The sequence below is a fragment of the Oreochromis niloticus genome, linkage group LG6 (genome assembly GCF_001858045.2).
Source record: "Oreochromis niloticus isolate F11D_XX linkage group LG6, O_niloticus_UMD_NMBU, whole genome shotgun sequence".
NCBI lineage: Eukaryota > Metazoa > Chordata > Actinopteri > Cichliformes > Cichlidae > Oreochromis > Oreochromis niloticus.
Window position 1 is genome coordinate 25,870,281 of NC_031971.2, and position 19,787 is coordinate 25,890,067.

At 37.9% G+C, this 19,787-nt stretch overlaps 1 protein-coding gene across 2 annotated transcripts; it reads right to left on the reverse strand.

Moving 5' to 3' along the window:
* Nucleotides 1–9,086: 9,086 nt before the first annotated feature.
* On the reverse strand, nt 9,087–18,734 carry zgc:174863 (uncharacterized). Of its 2 annotated transcripts, XM_005469978.4 has the most exons (9): nt 18,581–18,734; nt 14,711–14,787; nt 14,265–14,618; nt 13,552–13,869; nt 12,538–12,657; nt 11,794–11,826; nt 11,080–11,124; nt 10,913–10,960; nt 9,087–10,761 (listed from the first exon to the last, which is right to left on the reverse strand). In XM_005469978.4, exons 2-8 carry the CDS (start codon nt 14,775–14,777, stop codon nt 10,914–10,916), a joined length of 984 nt encoding a protein of 327 aa, XP_005470035.1. In that variant the 5' UTR covers nt 14,778–14,787; nt 18,581–18,734; the 3' UTR covers nt 9,087–10,761; nt 10,913. The 2 variants fall into 2 exon arrangements, with proteins under 2 accessions (XP_005470035.1, XP_005470037.1); XM_005469980.4 differs by lacking the exon at nt 11,794–11,826.
* Between the last annotated feature and the right edge of the window lie 1,053 nt (nt 18,735–19,787).

Sequence of the window (19,787 nt, forward strand, 5' to 3'; positions counted from 1 at the left end):
TGCAGCAGCGACATCATAAACTTTGCATCTCTCAGTCTGTATATCCAAACAGATCGGAGGCCGCAAGCAGCGCTTCCTGCATATTTGAGGTGCACAGATGATGTTTGCGTTCTGTGAGATAAAATCATTGAATTTCATCATTTACTTGTTTAGATAGTGAAACCTTTAGCTTGTAAAGCTGAAATGAAATGACTCAGATGTGTCAAACATTTAAAAGCGAAAACAAAATAAGAAAAACGAGTACAATACAATTTTAAAAAATGGCATCATCGTACATCCTCCAGCTTAATTTATGAGCAAAAACAAATGCCTGTTTTCCTGCATAAATCTAGATGTAAAAGAAACTTTTGCAACAACTGCAATCTTGTAGACTTTCCACCTATCCCTCCAATTGTTGACACACCTGTTCAGTTGGCGTGCCACGGCAGAACAAGGTGAAACTGATATTAATAAAAAAGTAACTGCCTTTTAATGCTCTCATTGTTTACTCTGAAGATTAATGGAACTAAGCCATACTTGTGGGACAATGATAATAGCCATAGGCATCTTCCCTTATCTCTATCTTCTTGCTGTTATGTAACAACATGCAATCAACAACGTTTATTGCATATGTATTTGTAAGAGATTGCAGACTGAAAAACTTGGGGAGAGCAGCCTATTTGCGGGGTGAAAAGTTTACTTTTGATCTCAGAAACACAAATGGTTAGTTTCTCTGTTTACATACACTCAGCAAACAACTGAGTAAATTTTCACATACTGTTGTGCAGTGCTGCGAGTAATCTGCCTGGTTGTCAGTTTATGATAACCCATAGGTAGAAGAATGCATGTGTCTCTGTGATGCATTATGAGAATCCTAAATACCCACAGTAATGATGCAATACCTGCTGTTGTAAACACACACTTGAAAAAAAATAATAAACTTGTTGGGGCAGCTGTGATACAATCAAGTCTCAACTTGATGAGATCTTTTGTGCAACAACAATGATTGCAAAACCTTGTGTGACAGTTTAAGTTTCCACTGTTTTTCCATGTGAAGAAATCTAGAAAGCTCTGTGGGAGTGGAGGGAATACAGATATATGAATACTGGTCTTCTTTCTCAATACCTATTAAGCCATCAAACCCATACCCATCAAAAGAATTAATTATATAGACAAGTTTAGCCAGCATCCTGCTTTCCACAGGTCATCCTAAGTACAGAGTCAGAGAATTCAGAGAAGATAAATAATCGTAATTATCTTGTCACTGTGCATACAGACACTTTACACAGATAAACGCCACTGAGCCTGACATTTACGAGTGCACTCAACAGCTCAGATTGGTTCCTTCTTTGGCTATGTGTGGAGCCTGCCATTGATGTGGGTGATCTATGATAAGGGCCTGCTACCACATGAAAGGCTGTAGGTCATGAGAAGATGAGGAATTGTGCCACTCCAGCTGGCACTGGGCCTTGCCCCACCTCTCTGCCTGCAGCTGAGCTACAACAACACTTTACAATGAAAACATTTTTTGTGATATTAGGGTGCGGATGTTTTAGTGTCTTATAAGGACAAAGCATCTTTCAACACACAAAAAGTTCCATTAAAACACAAGAGAATGTAAAGTGCTGCTTCTGTGTGATAATGCACCGGTGGTTATGTGGCAATTTTATTTATACTTACAGTCAATGACCTGCAATATGTCAGCTATGTCAGCTATGTGAGCCACTATTTTATGCATATGTGATATGGTCACACATATACACGTAATAGTTTGAAATAGAGAGCACTGTACCTCACTGAAAATGGAAAGTAACCATCACAACACAACTTATCTAAAAGTTTTATTATATCATATATTTATATGGAAAATTAAGCAGCCTGGTATTTTAATGTTTTGTTTTGTTATAATGATAATACTATGTTTAATGGAACTGTGATTTCTACTTGATTTCTACTTCTAACTGCTCTACTTCTCATTTTCTCTGTCTGTTAACATAATGACCTCCTGCCTCATTTCCTCCTTTCACCATCTTTTATAAGTACCACAGTCCTGCTTCCGGAGGAGTGTTGAAACAGTAATGAGGGAAAGCACAGAGAGTTTCCCCCACGAAAAGCATTTCTGGCATTTGTCCACTTGGAAAAAGTAATAAACTTTTTTCCCCTAAACATTAATAATAATGCTGGTAAAACATAAATATTCCCTGGATACTTGTTTCTTCAATTACATGGTGAAGCTGGTACTCCACTGGTGAGGGCATCCTGGCTACTTCATTTACACTGCTGTAAAAAGTTAACTGGATGGGCCACCAACTGTACCTGTGCTGCTAAGCATGTCTCCAGAATCACTACTGGATAATCCACCATGCATATAATCAGCTTTAAGGTCACTAAGGTCTGAATCACTGTAATTTTTATTTTCATTTTGTAAGCTATAAATTAACCTGGCAGATGGGAGCCCGAGGACATTTTCCAATGACTGAGTATTTTGGGGGGGGTTTTGTTTGGTTGATTGGTTTTCCTTGAAGTCAGGTGGACAGTTGCTTCATGCTGCATTATAAAGGCTGGGAACATTCCTGCAGACATAACCGTGGGCCTTTTTGATCTATTAGAAGCAAACTCAAGATGGCACAAACCACCAGGAAGTAAAAGGATTAACCTCTGATAGGAAGAGTTAGCAAAAAGGAGATCTCTGGATCAAGTCAAAGTCAAGCCAAAGACAAAAGGACTTTATTTATCCCTAAGGGGCAATTAAGATAGATGATACCTTGTCGACCATACATACAATACACAAACATCACATTGGGGAGACAGGTCAGGCTAGGTAGCACTGGCCGGTCAACCACACGAGCAGCGACCCGAAACGAAACCATAGAAAATGCACAACATGAGGAAAGATGCGGAGAAAAAAAGAACTCCCCCCAGACTGAGCTCCAACAGGGAGATCAGTTTGAGAACAGAAAAAAAAAAAACACCTCTGCACATATCACATGAATCATCACATCTCACAACATAGAAGACATAAGCTTCGAAAGGAGGGGGGTGGGGGGGTGAGTGTAGGTATGTGTCAGTGTAAATGCATATGTGTGCGTGTGTGTGTGTTCCAAGTTCAGCCGAGAGAAAGTGTTCCTTCACCAAAAGTCAACAATCTTGGGTCGACATGGGTGGCCTTGAATGAGGGGGGAGAGAGTCACAACACATTCTTCAGCCCAGTGTCTAGACTGCTGAGGGCTTCCCATGATACACTGAGTTTATAATGTATTTATAAAGAACTCTTTATTTAATAATTAGTTATTATTAATCCCTGGTTCTCTTCTACAGTGTGCCTTTGTCTTGTTTTCATCCCGTCACACCCAACTGGTCGTGGCAGATGGCCACCCCTCCTTGAGCTTCATTCTGCCTGTTAAAGTTGAGGTTTCTTCCTGTTGAAAGGGAGTTTTTCCTTCCCACTGTCACCAAAGTGCTTGCTCATAGGGGGTCATCTGATTGTTGGTTAGTTTTTTTGTAATATTGCCTTTACCTTACAATATAAAACACCTTGAGGCAACTATTGTAATTTGACGTTAATAATAAAAATAAAATTTATTTGAATTGAAATATGCTAACTATACTAAGCTAACATGGCTCAGTTTTTCTCAGTTATGCTCCTGTTACCTTCTTGTCTAACTTCTAGTCTTATTTTAGAACAAGATTTGAATGAGAAGTATCAATCATGTCTGTTTTATCCATTCCTGCTAACCTACTGTTATTATGTTGCACAAATAAGCTGTAATAATAATGTATAATTTATTAGCCAACATACATAAGTTAATCATCATAGTTTTTCAGTTTAGAAACAGGAGGGTGAAGGAGAAAGGTTTAGATAGGGCAAAAAGTCCAAAAATGAAATCAGCCTGAGGACTGGAGACTTTGAGGAAGCTGAAGAAATCTTGCCTTTGAAGTTTTACCTCTAAGAGGTGCTGTTCTGACAAACATGTTTTGGCTTGTAACTATTGCACTGTCTCTGATACTATCTATGTAAAACTGTGAGAGGTCATAATTCAACAGTGTGTAACGTCATGTCTGGTTAAAGAATACCTACAAACTTTGTTGAAAGGTTTAACATTTTTGTCACAGGTCTCATATTTTCTTCTAGTCTTCACCATAACAAAGCTGTAACTCACTACAGTGAGTTACAGCTGATGGAACAGGAAACAATGTCATAGCTTAACAATAGACTTCCCTGAAGTCATTTCAAGTCAAGTTGCCATGGCAAGTTTCCAGATGGCTGCTTGTAGGTTATTGCATCTATTTTAAATTTGCTACCTTTTCCCCAGATAACCCCACAATACATCTACCAACCTGATAACCTCTTGACTGATAATAAATTCAGGCTCCTTGCCACAGCTTGACTTGTTTCATGTATAAGGGAGAAAAAAGGACAACCCTCTGGTGGATCTTCTAACAAGTAACTGATACTGCTACCACACAGAGTGACCAAAAAAACAGCTGAGTTTAAGTTGAGGACTCTTGTATATTTCTTCATAAGTACACTAATCGCTTGCCTTACAACATAAAGTGTTACATCAGTTACTCTGAAATACATATGACGACACATTTCATGGTAAACGTCTTATCGTGGAAACTTGAGCAATGCTCAGGCTTTGCTTGGAGCGTTCATAAAGGGTCTGTCAGACTTATTAGATCTCAAGCTTTTGAACTTGCTATGCATGTTTGTCTAAAATACAGGCAAGCTTATCTTATGGTTGCTTGTCTTTTCAAATCTTCCTTGTCATGTGACTTCAGAAAAACAAGGCCTTATCACACTTCAGATAGCTTTCTTAGACAGGTCCCAACGATAAGACATGAAGTAGGAATGTAAGAATGTTTGGACATTTTTTCAGGTACCTGCCATAAGAAAACAGATTTAGAGACGTGAGACTTTGCAAAGTCTGAAAGACAGTACATGGTTTACCTGTGACACTAATCAGTCTTTAAACTAATGGTCTTGGCTTACACATGGTTACCTCTGCACCGGTGAGCTCTACTTCTCAAAGTATATATTAAAGTATTAAAGAATACAGCAGGCTGTATGAACATGTGCTGTGTGCAAAAGTCCAAAAATCTGTTGGCAACACACGTCTGTCAGTGCTGTTTGTGTTGCTTCAACTCTGCTGTTATTATTGCTACTTATTATATTGCAGATTGTTTGCTTAGAGAAGTTTGAGAAAGGAAACCATTGTCACACCCACATGCTGGTGAACAAACACACTGGGAACATTAATGATTTAGCTTAAAAGTGTAGCAATATCAGCCGAACAAATAAAACCATGTTACAAAGTAGTTTATCAGCTCACTAGCCTCTGCCCCACTCTGTTAAGGACATTTGGTAAAATGGTAAATGGCCCTGTATTTGAATAGCGCTTTACTTAGTTCCTATGGACCCCAAAGCGCTTTACACTACAGTCATCCACCCATTCACACACTGGTGATAGCAAGCTACATTGTAGCCACAGCTGCCCTGGGGCGCACCGACAGAGGCGAGGCTGCCGGACACTGGCGCCACCGGGTCCTCTGACCACAACCAGTAGGCAACGGGTGAAGTGTCTTGCCCAAGCACACAACGACCGAGACTGTCGGAGCCGGGGCTCGAATGGGCAACCTTCCAATTACAAGACGAACTGCCAACTCTTTAGCCACGATCGCCCCTACATTTGTGCTGGGATAATTAGTTACAAACCCCACAGAAGTTGGATGACCCAACTTGCTTCACTAAATACCCAAAAGTACTTTCAGTTAAATGGAAAATTAAACAGCCAGAGCTTTTCATGTTATAATAGTAAGATATTTTTATAACCACATTTAATGTAAGTGTGGTTTTTCCATGCACAACAGGTCTATTGTCATCTCCTTCCTCTCCTTCTTGTTTTCTCTGTCAGTGTTCCTGCTTAGCTCCTCCGTCATTTCCTCGTTTCAGAGCTTTTTGGCAGTACAACGGTTCCACCTTCGGATGAATGTTAGAGTAGGACTCAGAGTTCTCCTCAGGGAAAACTTTTTGTTTGCTTAGAAAAAGATAAACGTTCTTTTTTCTTTGACAAAAAGAGTGACAAGTTGGTCAGGTGTCTTTTACTGTGGCCTTACAGCAAGAACTTCCTGGGTTTGAATAAACCAGCCATCTGGGATTTCTGTGTAAAGACTGCACGTCTTCCCTCTGCCTAGGTGTTTTCCCAGAGTTCAAAGATATGCAACAGGTTCGGTTAACTGGTGATTCTAAAATGACCACAGGTTTGAATGGTTGTTTGTTTCTATGTGCTGGTGCTGTGACAGACAGCAGTTTAGGGGAGAAAGTGGCAGGTAAAATATTGATTTTTTTATATATATACTTTTGTTTTGATATAAATATGAAGTCCAAATGTTGATGTTTTGAAAAATGCCCAAATTGACTTTCATTTCCATCACAGGAAACGAATTTTCAACTTGAAAATTTCAGCTACTGGATAAATTTCAGAGGTTTAAGTCTATGTCAAAATTTAAGCTTTTTTTCCCCTCAAAGGGACGGAGACAGTCATTGGTTCTGTTTGTTTCTTTGTCTGATTGTCTGTCTGTTTGTTTGCTTGTTAGCGGTCTAATGTCCACAGTTTTCAATATATCGTTTTCACATTTTGTGTGATTATAGATTAAACAGCACCTGATTTAATTGTGATGAAAATCAGGTCAAGGTCACACCAAAATATACAAACTTGTCCTGAATATTTTATTGATAATGCCATCATTAGGGACAATATCGCTGACAGACTTTAACAATTATTTTGTATTGATAGGAATCCTAACTCAATGTTTCTAACAGCAGTGGAGGGAAAAGAAATAACTGACATCATAAAAAAGTGTAAATAAAAAACATCCACTGATTGTAATGACATTCATATAAAAATTGTCAACAAGGTCAGAAGGGATCTGAGACTCACTAACAAACATCTGCATCTTATCATTTCAGATCAGAAAAGTTCCAAACAAAATGAAACTACCCTGAGGTGTGTGCCGTCTCTACACTCTGCTCCCCCGGTGCTGGATTGATAGCTGCCCACTGCTTCACTGAGTGAATGGGTTAAATGCAGAGGACTAAGCAATTTCTTACTGGATTAATAAAGTATGCATTATTATTATTATAAAAGAATAAACTGACTACTTCCTGACAATATTCTAAAACTGTTTTCTTAAAGGGATGGAGGATACAACTTGAGAGGGGAATTAAATTTAAAACATTCCTGTGTTTGTACAACAGGAAAAGGTTTTTGCGTCTCTGTATGTGGAGTGAATCTGTGAAACAGACTGAGCAAGGAACTTAAGTAATGTCCCAGCATGTCTGTTTAAAAAGCAGGAAAGAAAATATGGTTTTTGCAAAGTACAGGTGAGGATGTAGGGCGTTGACCAGGTGCTCTCACCCACTACACACCATGTGCATATACATGTATTTGTATTTTAGATAAGATGCAGGAAGAAAAAATGATGATTATTAGTACAAATAGTAGGAAGGGGTGGGATTAAAGCAAGTTTATGCTTCTATGCTTTTGATTACTCCATTTTAGAGATTTTTCTGCTGTTTACCTTATTTTTTTAATGATTATGCTTTCATTCTTTCTTTCGTTCTTTCTTTCTTTCTTTCTTTCTTCCTTTCTCTGTTGTTCTATTATTTTAACTTGTCCAAAATAAAGCAACAAAATACAATTTATATAGCACTTTTTACACTGCAGACAAATTTTGATTTTAATGCATAACTCCATATGAATGCATCTGGAGTTATTTAACATTTGTCCCAAGGACGTGTCAACATACAGTTGCAGAAGCTGGGGGATTAAAACGACCCACTTTCTGAACAGTAGAAGGTGAGTCGTCTGAATGTTGAGCCACCATGAGCAGCAAGATTTTGGGGTGCCACAGAATTGAGTAACCAGTGAGGACTGCAAAAAGTCCATCCAGGAGATGTGAGTGAAACAAAGTAGTACTGTTTTTACATTTTTTAATTAAGATCAGACTTTTAAAGTTGACTTCTACATGGTCAAACATGTATGTTGTGATTCTAAGATCATTTAGAAAGGAAAGACTAGTTTATATGAAAAGAAGCTTTGTCTTTGTCAATGCCACTGCTGAAAATGGCTACCATGTGGAGTTCAGGGCTTTATCAAAACGTAATCAGAAAAGTGTTTGTATATCAATGGTATATCTGTGAGCGATTTCCCTGTTATCTGCAGCTCTTTGTTTCCCCAGTATTTATAAATGCAACATAACACTATAGCAAGGCAGGGGAAGTGAAATAAAAAACCACCTTGTTTAGTAAGCCGTCAGCTTTTACTTTACATTGTGGACATTTAACACATTTAAGCGCATTTTTTTATTCGTCAGCCAGATGCTCATTTAATCAAGACTCCAGCATTAAAAAAATTGTAAAAAAAAAAAAAAAAAAAAAAAAAAAAAAAAAAACTTTTGGAGTACAAAAACATGAACTTAAGTACATGTCTAAATATTTAACCACCCATGTTCAGTGGGTAAGCTTGTCAAGGTTTTTTCTGAAATTAGAGCATTTGCAGGAAAAAGAGCATAAACTGTAAAAAGAAAGGCTTGTTCAATGTATTATGTACAAAAGTATGTGAGAAGTAAAAAAAAAACAATCAACGTGATCTTATCTGAACAGAGACAGATTGCAAACAAGATAATCTTCAATGCATCTTTATAACACCCACACAAACCCGCACAGACTATCGCTGTACGCCTGGTGCTGATAAGGGTTCCCAGATAATGGAAGGGTTACGGACAAGCATCTGTAAAAAATCGGTGCCAAGTCAAACATGCAAAACCACCAACTGTGGTGGTTCAAGGAGCAGCAGAAAGAAGCTTTGAACTTTAAAACAGAGACCAGAGACGTTATTGTTAATGGTAATGTTTTTGTTGCTGGGGCAACAATTGACGGTTCATGCTAAATCACTTGTCTGTATCTATGTTCTTGTGAAATTTAAGGAATGGCTAAGAAAGTGACATTATTTTATCCAGAAATGTGTGCAACATGAACAGGAACTAGTAAATACAGTCTAAGAGTCAGCAAAAAAGCCATCCCAAATATCAGTCGTCACACAGAATCATTTTAGAACTTTTAATCATATTACAAAACAATAATGAATAGATGTCGTTCAAATAAAGCAAACTGTGAAGAAACTTAAACTTTCTCTAGTTAACAGATCACAGCAAGGATAACTAAACCTAAACTGGTTTATATACACCTAAACTGGAGCATAAATTCACAGATTTAAAAACAGTATATACAAAACTTTACAGGTGATCGTTTAACATTTTTGGTAATAGGTGTTTCTTCTGATTCAAAGTTGAAAGTAGAGCTTAAATTAGAATTGCTTTATTATTAAGCTGATGTTTTGTTTTGTTTTTTCATCATAAAAAATCAATGGCAAATTATTGACTTTTTGGTGAATGATTAATCTCAGTACTGTACCAGAGGCTTCCTAAGACTTTTTGTACAAGCTCTTATCTGATGAACAGAATGAAATTAAACTTTTATCACCAGAGTTTGTATGGATTGATTTCACAGTGAACTTGACAAAAATTGCATAAGCAGAGTCACAGTTCAAACAAAAATAGAAACAATATAGTGCATTTGGCTCTTAGAGACCACATACCGTGTATTTCACAAGTGACAGGTGCTAATCATGTGACATGAAATTACCAGTGGTGAGAAAAAGGATATGAAATTTCCTACGTCAAACTGTTCCCAGTGGGTTAAGAGGAGTATGAGACTTAAAGAGATACGACGATTTAAAAAAAAAACACACACACACAAAAAAACAAACTCCTGAACAAAAACACTTAAAAAATAGCAACAAATCCTAGGGGGAAAAAATCAACTGTTCCTTGTGATATAATAACAGTGAAGAGTTTGTCAGAGCAACATTCCAGGCAGTGAAATGTTGCTCTGACAAACATCCAGTGTATTCAGTAGTTCAGTGACAAACAGTCCTGCTCATCTCATTGTCTAAGTGGCATTAATATATTTCATAAAACATAATATTTTTATAGCTTACACTTGGAAAACTTTGAAACTGTATGAGCACACTGGTGGTTTTTTATTTTTGATGGGATTTGCTAACAGCAAGAATAATTGTTGCTAACTTTTGGCACATTTACAATTCTCAGACAAATTACTGAATTACATGGATCAGTGGAAAAGATCAGGTCAGCTAACCTCAGTTAGAGCCACTTAACACACACAGACACACACACACATATATATACTGTTCATACAGAAAGATATAAAAACTTGCCACTATCCCAAAAGCATGATTTAGTATTTTCCTTACAACCCTGACAGAACATGAGAAGAGGAAGTGAGAAGAAATGCTGCTCCTGATTGGCTACCAAAGGCTACAGTTTCTACATGGACTCAATAAAGTTGTATTGTTTATGTATAAACATTTCCTCAACCAAACAACTCTTATGAAAAATCTTGGTGATGTTTCATTTTGAGCCTTCAAAGTCCCTTGGCCTGTAACGTCCCCCTCTCTTATAGTTGATCTTGGCTTGATTCAGCGAGGATGTTGGCTTGAGCTCAAGACCTGCTTGTTTAAATGCAGAGCTTGTGTGAATAAAGATCTTACAGCTCGTCTGCTAAATCACAGTAATATGGGTTTTTCCTGGTTATACAAAATGTTTGCAAAAGGAAAGTACAGAGAAGACTGCAGTTAGCAAACAAGGGAGTGTTGGCAGTAAATTATTACAGTATATTCATCTGGTACAAGGTGCCTCCTGCAGAGAGAGAGAGAGAGAGAGAGAGCATTAGAGATTGAGTGTTTAGACTTTTGATACTTTATGTTCTTGCCCCTTATCTATAAAGTGATACATGCCTGCCTGTAAACACACAAGCAAAGTCCAAGTAGAGATTTTGAGTTTTTCTTACTTTAAGACTGGTCTTGATTGATTGGTTCATCTTCGTGAGAGTTACAACCTGGCAAAAGATTTAACATAAAAATCTGAATGAAATCTTACAGAGTGATAATTAAAGCTGTAATAACAAAAAGTGTTATTAGTTAAACACAGACAGTCAGATTGATGTGATTTACGTACCTTCCTCAACATGTTGTAGAGCTTCAGAAACCTGACGATGACCATCTAGAAAAATTTATAACACTTTATTAGATTTGACTGTGTTTTACAATGAATTATATGATATCTAATGATAGATATAAAACCATAACCATGTTAAACAAGTTCATGCCATGCAAGCATAGAGGGATACCCAGCAGTAAGTATCTGACACAGAAGTCAGGCAATGTGACCAAAGCAAAAATAAATAAATAAATAAAAAATTCCCAAAGGAAGGGCATGGATGTTCAGTGTAATAATGTAGTTGAGAGGAAACTGATGGTTATTCAGTCCAGCAACAATATGGATGATTGTTTAATGATCAGCACATGATTCAAGTGAATTTGTAAACCTTAATCCAAAAGTTGTTGTTAAACATTTTTAACTGCAATTTTAACCATTTTTTTATCTCAAAAATAATCCTTCAAACATTTACAGCTGAAATAACTATGTCCAAATTATCAAATCATGATGTTGATGAAAAGACTTAGAAAACTTAGTCTATAGACCAATAAACTAAAAAAAAAAAAAAATTAATATTTCAGCAGTTCTCAGATTCAGGTAGATTAAAAAGCCGATAGAAGGATCAATAGAACCTCTCCAAATCTCTAAAGACACAGCAAGTGTTCACCATTTATAGCAAGTTAGAAAGAAGAAACAAAAGAGCAGTAATACTTTGTCCAAAAATGGACGTACCCATAAGGGGTGCTGAAGAGTTCCTCCGAGTCTCTGTCAAAAAAATGTCACAGCAGTGAGTTCTCACTGCAGATATCTTTCACTGTATTTCATCATCTATGTGATGGCTAATAATGGAAAGTATTTTAGACTGCTGTTTGAACTTGTTCAGTTTTTAAAAGGCGCATTTAAACCAGCACAATAATGAAGGGAGTGTATTTTTCCATCCCGAATTACATGGCCTCGAGTCAGGTGTTTCAGGTTTTTCCACTTCACTTTAGCATCAACCTGCATGGTTTTTCCTTTCAGCTTGTATTGCTTACAGGAAGCAGGTGATGAACTCTCACACTACAATGCTGGAGCTCAAGTTTCGCATTAAAAACTTACATCAAATTCTGAATCTAGTCAAAGTAATGGCACTACATCCATAATTGTACATTGGCAATATTGTCACTGGTCACACACAATTATGGTTAAAATGATGATCACTATTTTGTTTATTTTGTTCATTCAGCAAACTATCAGCTGTACGGAGCAGGGAAGAGCTCTACATGGCACATGCAGGCACATGGTCTGCATCTCAATTAGGGAGGGATTTGCTTTTGCTTAGTATTTTACTGATGGAGCATAAAACAATAATTCTTGATATTTAAATGCATTTCTCCATATCATATTCATAATGTATTACAAAAGTCTATTAACTTTATAAGAAACAGTTCATTAAGTAATTTTAACAAAAAACAAGAAGAGAAAACAATTACTCACTTTGAGATCGCCTTCTGTACAACAACAGCGCAAACAGCAGCCCTACGATCAGCGAGCCGATGACCACCAAAGGAGCGGCTACTTTGGAGGTCGCGACCGACAGTCCGGTTTGGTTCAACCCTGAACAAATGAAAAGTTTGAAAAAAAAAATGAAGTGAGTTAATCTTTAAAATTACTAAACATACTAAGTGCATGATGTTACATTCATTCATTCTTACATTCACTTTCTCGTTAACAGACACAGGAGTCAGTACAAATTGAACTTTTGCTTCGTGTTAAAACACTAAACTTGCGGAAGCAGAGAGTAAACAAGAACAACATGGAGGGTAATATTTGCATTATTGCTGCAACAGTGTGACATATGACAGAACTACAGATAATGATCTGAGTCACTGGGATAGTTGCCAAGAAAACCTGTTGATAAGTTTACATTTTCAAATTTCATCTTTAAGTTACATTTCCCATGACAAACGAAGCATCGCCCAGTCTAATCTGGACTCACCAGACTGTTTTAAGTTTTGAGTGTTTTGGTAAGAAACATGTTGCAAACTGTTTATTACTGAAGAGTGTATTAAAAGACCTACAGCACAGACAGTCTTTCGTTTTTGTTATAGATAAAACATAAAAATTTAATTTATCCATTAAGTCATCTTAATCTAAATAAAAGCTCTATTTTTGCTAATTATTCTGTGGAGCTTCTATTTTCTCATGGTTTGACATTTACAGGATGTTTTTTTTATATATGTAAAGATCTCCTACACACTTTACTGTTTAGAGGTCTAATTCAGCCCCCATTCAAATTCCCATGTGCACAAACAATAAAGTGTTTATTGAATACATAAATGGCATATTTATGTAACTCTGACATCTTTGTTTTTTTCAGATTTAAAGTACAGCATGCTCTTGGATTAAGGTTTGGCTGAAATTACTAAACAGTATTGTGAGCAGTAGGATGGTGTCAGCAGGCCTAACAAATATCATGTGCGGTGCATAATGGTGTATCATAAAATATACCTCCTGGAGTTGGTTGTGGTGGTGGTATTTCAAATGTTTTCTCATCCTCTTTGCCTCCACTGGCATTGTACACAACGCAGGTATACTTCAGGAAAGTGGATCCTCGCAACAAAGAGAGTCTGCTTGTGAGTTGAAACAAACCATCGTCTAACTGTTTCGGCTTCATTTCAGAGCTTTTTGTCCAGTCATGCTTCTCTTCATCAAACCAGCGAATTGTTCCTTTTGGATAGCCTCCGTGAGACTCACAGACCAGTGTACTGTCTGTATTTGGGACAATTTTCTCAGGATCGGAGTATACAGTCAGGACACTGTATCTGGCTGTAGAGACAAAATGGAAAGCACAATCACTGAGCTGAACATTGCACCTTGATGTCAAATAAAATGACTTGAATAAAGTATCTTAAGATGTGATAATCATAATAGTTCACATGCATTAAGAAGTTACAAGTTTAACAGTACAAGTTGCTTGAGTAAATGGCAGCAAGTACTTGTACAACTGGTATTTCTAGATGTTTCTACTGTCACAATGAAACTGAAAGTTAATAGGTTAAAGACAGACAGGCCTGAAGTTGCTCAAGGGGAATACCAATCTGATTGGCCTGGAAAGTCCCCACATCTCTAGACAATTTGCTTTGCTTATAACATTTAAAAACATTCTTGATTTAAAATATAGTTTGTCTCTGCTAAAACATTGTAAAATGTTTCAGTTTTACCTTGGACTTTAAGGGTGGTGACCGCTTTGTCATCACCACTGTCTGTGATCACCATGCAACTGTAATATCCATCGTCTGCCACTGCAGTGTTGGTGATGAGCAGAGAAACATTCATGTTCTTCTCGTCCCATAATGGATCAGCAAACTTGTAGCCTCGCTTTGGCTGGTCCAATTTCCCTCTATTAAAACCCAACACGAGATCACCTTCATCTTCTGGAGAGGTCAGTTTTTTCCAAGCAACCACATGGATAGTTGGATCAATTACATCTTCTGTTGTTTTAACGACACACTCTAGCAGTGACTGTTGGCCATAGTGTCCCACATTTTCAGCTTTGCTTTCCACTTTCACAAATCCTGTAGAAAAAGAAAGCAAAATTAGATATGAGGTCACATGAGTACCAAAAACCATACTATGCTTAAAGTTCTCAGATTATGAATAAACTTACCACCACTCTTAACTGCACAGATGCAGAGGACAGTGAAAATGAATACAATGATTCCACTGGAGGCCATGTTTCTTTATCTGAAATGACAGTTAAAATTGACAGCTATTATGTGGTGATTGGTCTATATCTGTTTTAACTCACAGGGATCTGCTTCTATGAATCAAACTGTGAGATGCAAAGCACATTTAGGTGTAAGTCCTGAGAAGATGGAGCCCATCAGTTTGGGGGTGGGGGTGGGTGTGAGGGTGTGTGTGGGGGGGGGGTTACCATAACAAAACTAAACTAAAACAAGCTACCCTGACTGAAACAAACACCATCTGCACTAAAATAGCAGAAGATTGGTCTGAAGTAAAAGGAACAGCAGAATTCATTTTCCCACTCAGCAAAAGTATTTCTGGGGGAAATACCTGCACAAAAACAGGAGTCTGCAATTTTTACAAGCAAAAAAAAAACATATTGAAAATGTTTCCCTCCTGCCCATGTAATATCATTGTTCATTTATAGAATGGATGACTGAACTCAACAGTAGAGAAATGCATAGCACTGAACTGTTTGTAGGGCACAGTGTCTGCTTGTTTGAAGGCATTCATTTTCACTGGCATGTTACTAAGTAGGTTTTGTTAGTGGGCAAAGGACAGAAGGACGAATCACTGACTGAACAATTTCTAAACAATTATCCAGCTTCCTTCCAAAAGGAAAAACAGTCTTTCAAACCATATAAAGCTTTTGTGCCCACTCAGTGTGGTTGCTCATGCTTGGTTTCTGTCTTTATGCCACATGTATCACATGTGTTTTCACTTTTGCTCACAGGAGCCATGCTCTACGCTGGCTCTGAGAATGAAAAAGAAAAGGTCACCAGAGGTTATGCAAACCCAGCGACAGGAGGTGGACGTGTCCACAGTTTTATCACGACTGGGAAGATGGGCCTAGCTTAGTGTTTACATTGGCATAAAGTAGTTAAATTAATTTTATTACCAAGATGTTACTCGTCGATCCTAAAAATCTGACACTTTGTAAAAATAATTTTCTGCAAACTGAGCTCATTTGTCAGTTTTATTTTTATATTAAACACTCCTAGCTTCTTAAAACTTTAAGCTACTCTGATTAAAACAAACAAAACAAAAATGATAAAAATACATAGACATTTATGTGTTGTTGAAAAGAAACCTTGGTATGTCATCTCAATTTAAAAACTGAAAACTAAACTTTCCTTCCAGCATAGGATATTATAAAGCACCCATTAATTCATGTATTTTTATATAAATGGTTCCACGGGAACTGGGAATTTACTGAAAAATAGGCTCAGTGCCCCATGTTTTTGTAGCTGAACATAGAGTGACTACAGATTTTCCTCTGTTGTAAATGCAGTTTCAGATTTCTGCACTAGTTTTCAGCCTTGTCCCCAGTTCACTGAGATTTCTCAATGTTTTAACAATATTGTGACAGCCGTAAACAAAATCTGAGAATTTTTTGCAATTTTATAAACAAAAACAACTTGTTGTTTTTCTAAAGACTTTCAGTGGCAGGACCACACTCCTGATATTTACTTATCAAAAACTTCTCCAGTCTTATATTGACCTGTTTTTTAAAAAATAGGATGCTGATAATCTTAGATTTAACATCCATTTCTGACACTGAATGAGAGATGGGCAGACCCTGGACATGTCACCAATCTATTGTAGGGCTAACCAAACACACATGACTTTGGATTGTTGGAGGAAGCTGGAGTACCAGGAGAGAACCCGCACAAGCATAGAAAACATGCAAATCCACAGAGAAAGGATCCAGTCAGCTGGTGGATTCAAACTTGTAACCCTTGTGCCAACTACTGTGACATTTCACCGCCTTCTTTCAAATGTGGCATTTAAATGGTTTGCGAATTTAATTCTGATATAATGCCCATTCATTTATTTTCTGCGGCCCGTTCAGTGGGTTGCATTTTTTAATGGGTCTATAAATGAGGAGTCATACTGAAAGAGAAAGTGTCCACTTAGTTTTTCTTTTTATTTCAGCTGAAACGTTGCCACATATTATGACCACCGCAACAAAAAGAGCCAAAGAATATAAATCAATGTGTCATTTTCTCTGGTTTTCTTCCCTCCAAAGTGTTAGTGTCATGGATTGCAAGTTAAAGAGGGGTCAGCTCAGCTGCCGTCTCTGCTCCTGGGTTTGTCTGTTTTTTTGTTTGTGTTTTTTTTCCTGTATGCATCCTAGATTAATCTACTTCATCTATACACTTCACAAAGTTCAAGTGCAATGCATTACAGTTTTGTACAGAAATGCTTTTTTAATTCTAAAAGCAGTTATGGCTGTGCGGTAGAGTAAGATCTTCTTGAGTGCAGCTGGGAGACATCTGCAGGCTCCAGATGAGCATTAATTAACTTCTCCACATCCTGTTCATGCAACTGAGACAACAGGTCAAAATGAAGTTCGCAAAATGTCACGAAGCCCGAGGTCACAGAATGCAAGATACAGAAATATTGTTTTTACCCATCGACCTCCTGATATTTGCGCTTATTTTCTTTCCTTTCCTTAAGACAATACGGCCCTGAGAGTCTGGCCCGTTTGTACGATATCTGTATTGACACTACTGTGTCAGTCTGTTATTCAGGCCCCTCACGTTGCCAGTTGTTTCTGTTCTTTTTGGCTTGTTTTGCCTCTTGTAGCTAGATAAGTTACAGAAAAGACCAAGAGAAATTGTGGGGGGTGAGAGCAGGGAGATGACATGAAGAAAGGCAACAGGCAACAACAAATGATCAACACAAAGTTTTTGGATTGCATTCAACTATTTTTTCCTTGGACCTGTGACCGAGACAAGACGTCCACACACTAATGTTAGCACAATGTTTGTGTCAACTGTCAACCCACAACCTCATTCTGCAGCTGGCGGGCAGCTTCTCTCTCACAGACATGTATGTTTATATTTAGAGCATAGGTATAGTCTAACTCTAAACACTTAAGGTCAGCACAATATGAATCTGTCTCACTGTGTGTATTTACTGCCGTCACAGTTTCATGATTCATGATCACAGCACAAAAAGAAGCATTTCCCTTACATGAATAATGAGAGGCGCATTTAGTGGTTTATAAGCAATGATTAAAGTAGACTGCAGCTTCTGGCTCAAAACCGCACTGCACTTTTTTTTAACACACATACGTCAGAAACAGACCACACTGTTCTCTGACTGTTCACTAGGTACTAACTAAGCTTGATCCACAACAAAAACTCCTAATGCACAGACAGAAGCACTATCGTGGGACAGATGCCAGTTTGTTTGCATAGAGAATTTGAATGTAACCTGAGAACAGCGACAATCAACCAGCGGCTAATCCTTCCAAACTGGCACTTTGAACTTTGAAGACGTTACCTGTACACACTCTCCCTCTCTCTCTCTCTCTCGCTCTCTTACTCACACACACACACACACACACACACACACACATATGTATATGTGTCCACATTCACAGGACAGGGTCACGGACATAAGTCACGGTCAACAAACAGTTGCTGGTGTCGCTGTTCTCAGAAAGAACAGGTCACGCGCACACACACCACACACCATAGACGAAACCAACAAAACTGCTTCATAATTTATATGTACACAATTTTAAGGAGATTTTCACACAAGAGTTTATCACAAGACCTCCAAGTCAAAGACAAGCAGCCTACAATCCTCAGCTCTTGAATGGCTTTTGAACGCGGATCACTCGGTCGGCCGCGTTTCTCCACGTCGACTGAGCGTAATACACAAACCCGTAGGTTTCGGTTGCCTGCATCTGTTATACACCGAGGATACATATAAGTCGCAAAGGCCTATTTATACGGCACGAATATAAATGACCACAAATGATCGATCATGTTCAACTTACATTACACGCTCCTCTTCACCGCGGAGATGTGATCCCTGAAATGGGTCGTACATCTGTAAATGACCAAGGAGGCTTTAACTTTCACTTTCATTCTGAGTCAGAAAAAGAAGGACAACCCACTGTAAAACGCGCTTTCCGTCGCCTGTTGTTTTACAAGGAGCAGACATTTATTTTGTTATATATATATATATATATATATATATATATATATATATATGACGAATTCTAATGTAGTGTCAGCAACGTTAACAGGAGGCATTAGCACTGGATTAGCTTAAATCCATAGAAGAATGTTCGAATTTGAATGAAAATGAAAGCTTTTTTAGTAATCTTTTTTCTATAGACCTAGATGAAAAGGATAATTACAGAACACGTTTTATTTAGAGTATAGCATCAAGTTAGTTAAACATCTGAGATATTGTTCTGGTCAGTTAATGAAATTACATTATCTCACAGAAGTGAGTACACCCCTTACATCTTTTGAGTAACTTTGATGTCACCTTAAAATACCTCAACATACAGCCATTAATGTCTAAACTGCTGGCAATAAAAGTGAGTACACCCTTAAGTTAAAATGTCCAAACTGTGCCCAAAGTGTCAATATTTTGTGTGGCCACCATTATTTTCCAACACTGCCTTAACCTTGTCGGGCATGGAGTTCACTAGAGCTTCACAAGGTGCCACTGGAATCCTCTTCCACTCTTTCATGATGGCATCATCGTGCAGGTGGATGTTAGAGACCTTGCGCTCCTCCACCTTCCATTTGAGGATGCCCCACAGATGCTCAATAGGGTTTAAGTCTGGAGACATGCTTGGCCAGTCAAGTACCTTTACCCTCAGTATTTAGCAAGGCACTGATCTTTTTGGAAGTGTGTTTGGGGTTGTTATGTCATGTTGGAATAGTGTCCTGGCCCAGTTTCTGAGGGGAAGGAATCATCCTCTGCTTTACTATGTCACAGTACATGTTGGCATTCATGGTTCCCTCAGTTAACTGTAGATCTCCAGTGCCAGCAGCACTCATGCAGCCTCAAACAATAACGTCACACCACCATGCTTGACTGTAGGGAAGACTCATCAGACTCTGTACTCCTCACCTGTTTGCAGCCACACACCCCTGATACCATCTGAACCAAATAAGTTTATCTTGGTCTCATCAGACCATAGGTAATCTATGTCCTTAATCTACTTGTCTTCAGCAAACTGTGGG

Coding starts and splice junctions, on each gene's coding strand:
- zgc:174863 (XM_005469978.4), bottom strand. CDS start 14,777: ATGGCCTCCAGTGGAATCATTGTATTCATTTTCACTGTCCTCTGCATC. Junction 13,870..14,264: donor CACCACCCTTAAAGTCCAAG/GTAAAACTGAAA, acceptor TTGTCTCTACAG/CCAGATACAGTGTCCTGACT. Junction 12,658..13,551: donor ACCACAACCAACTCCAGGAG/GTATATTTTATG, acceptor TCATTTGTTCAG/GGTTGAACCAAACCGGACTG.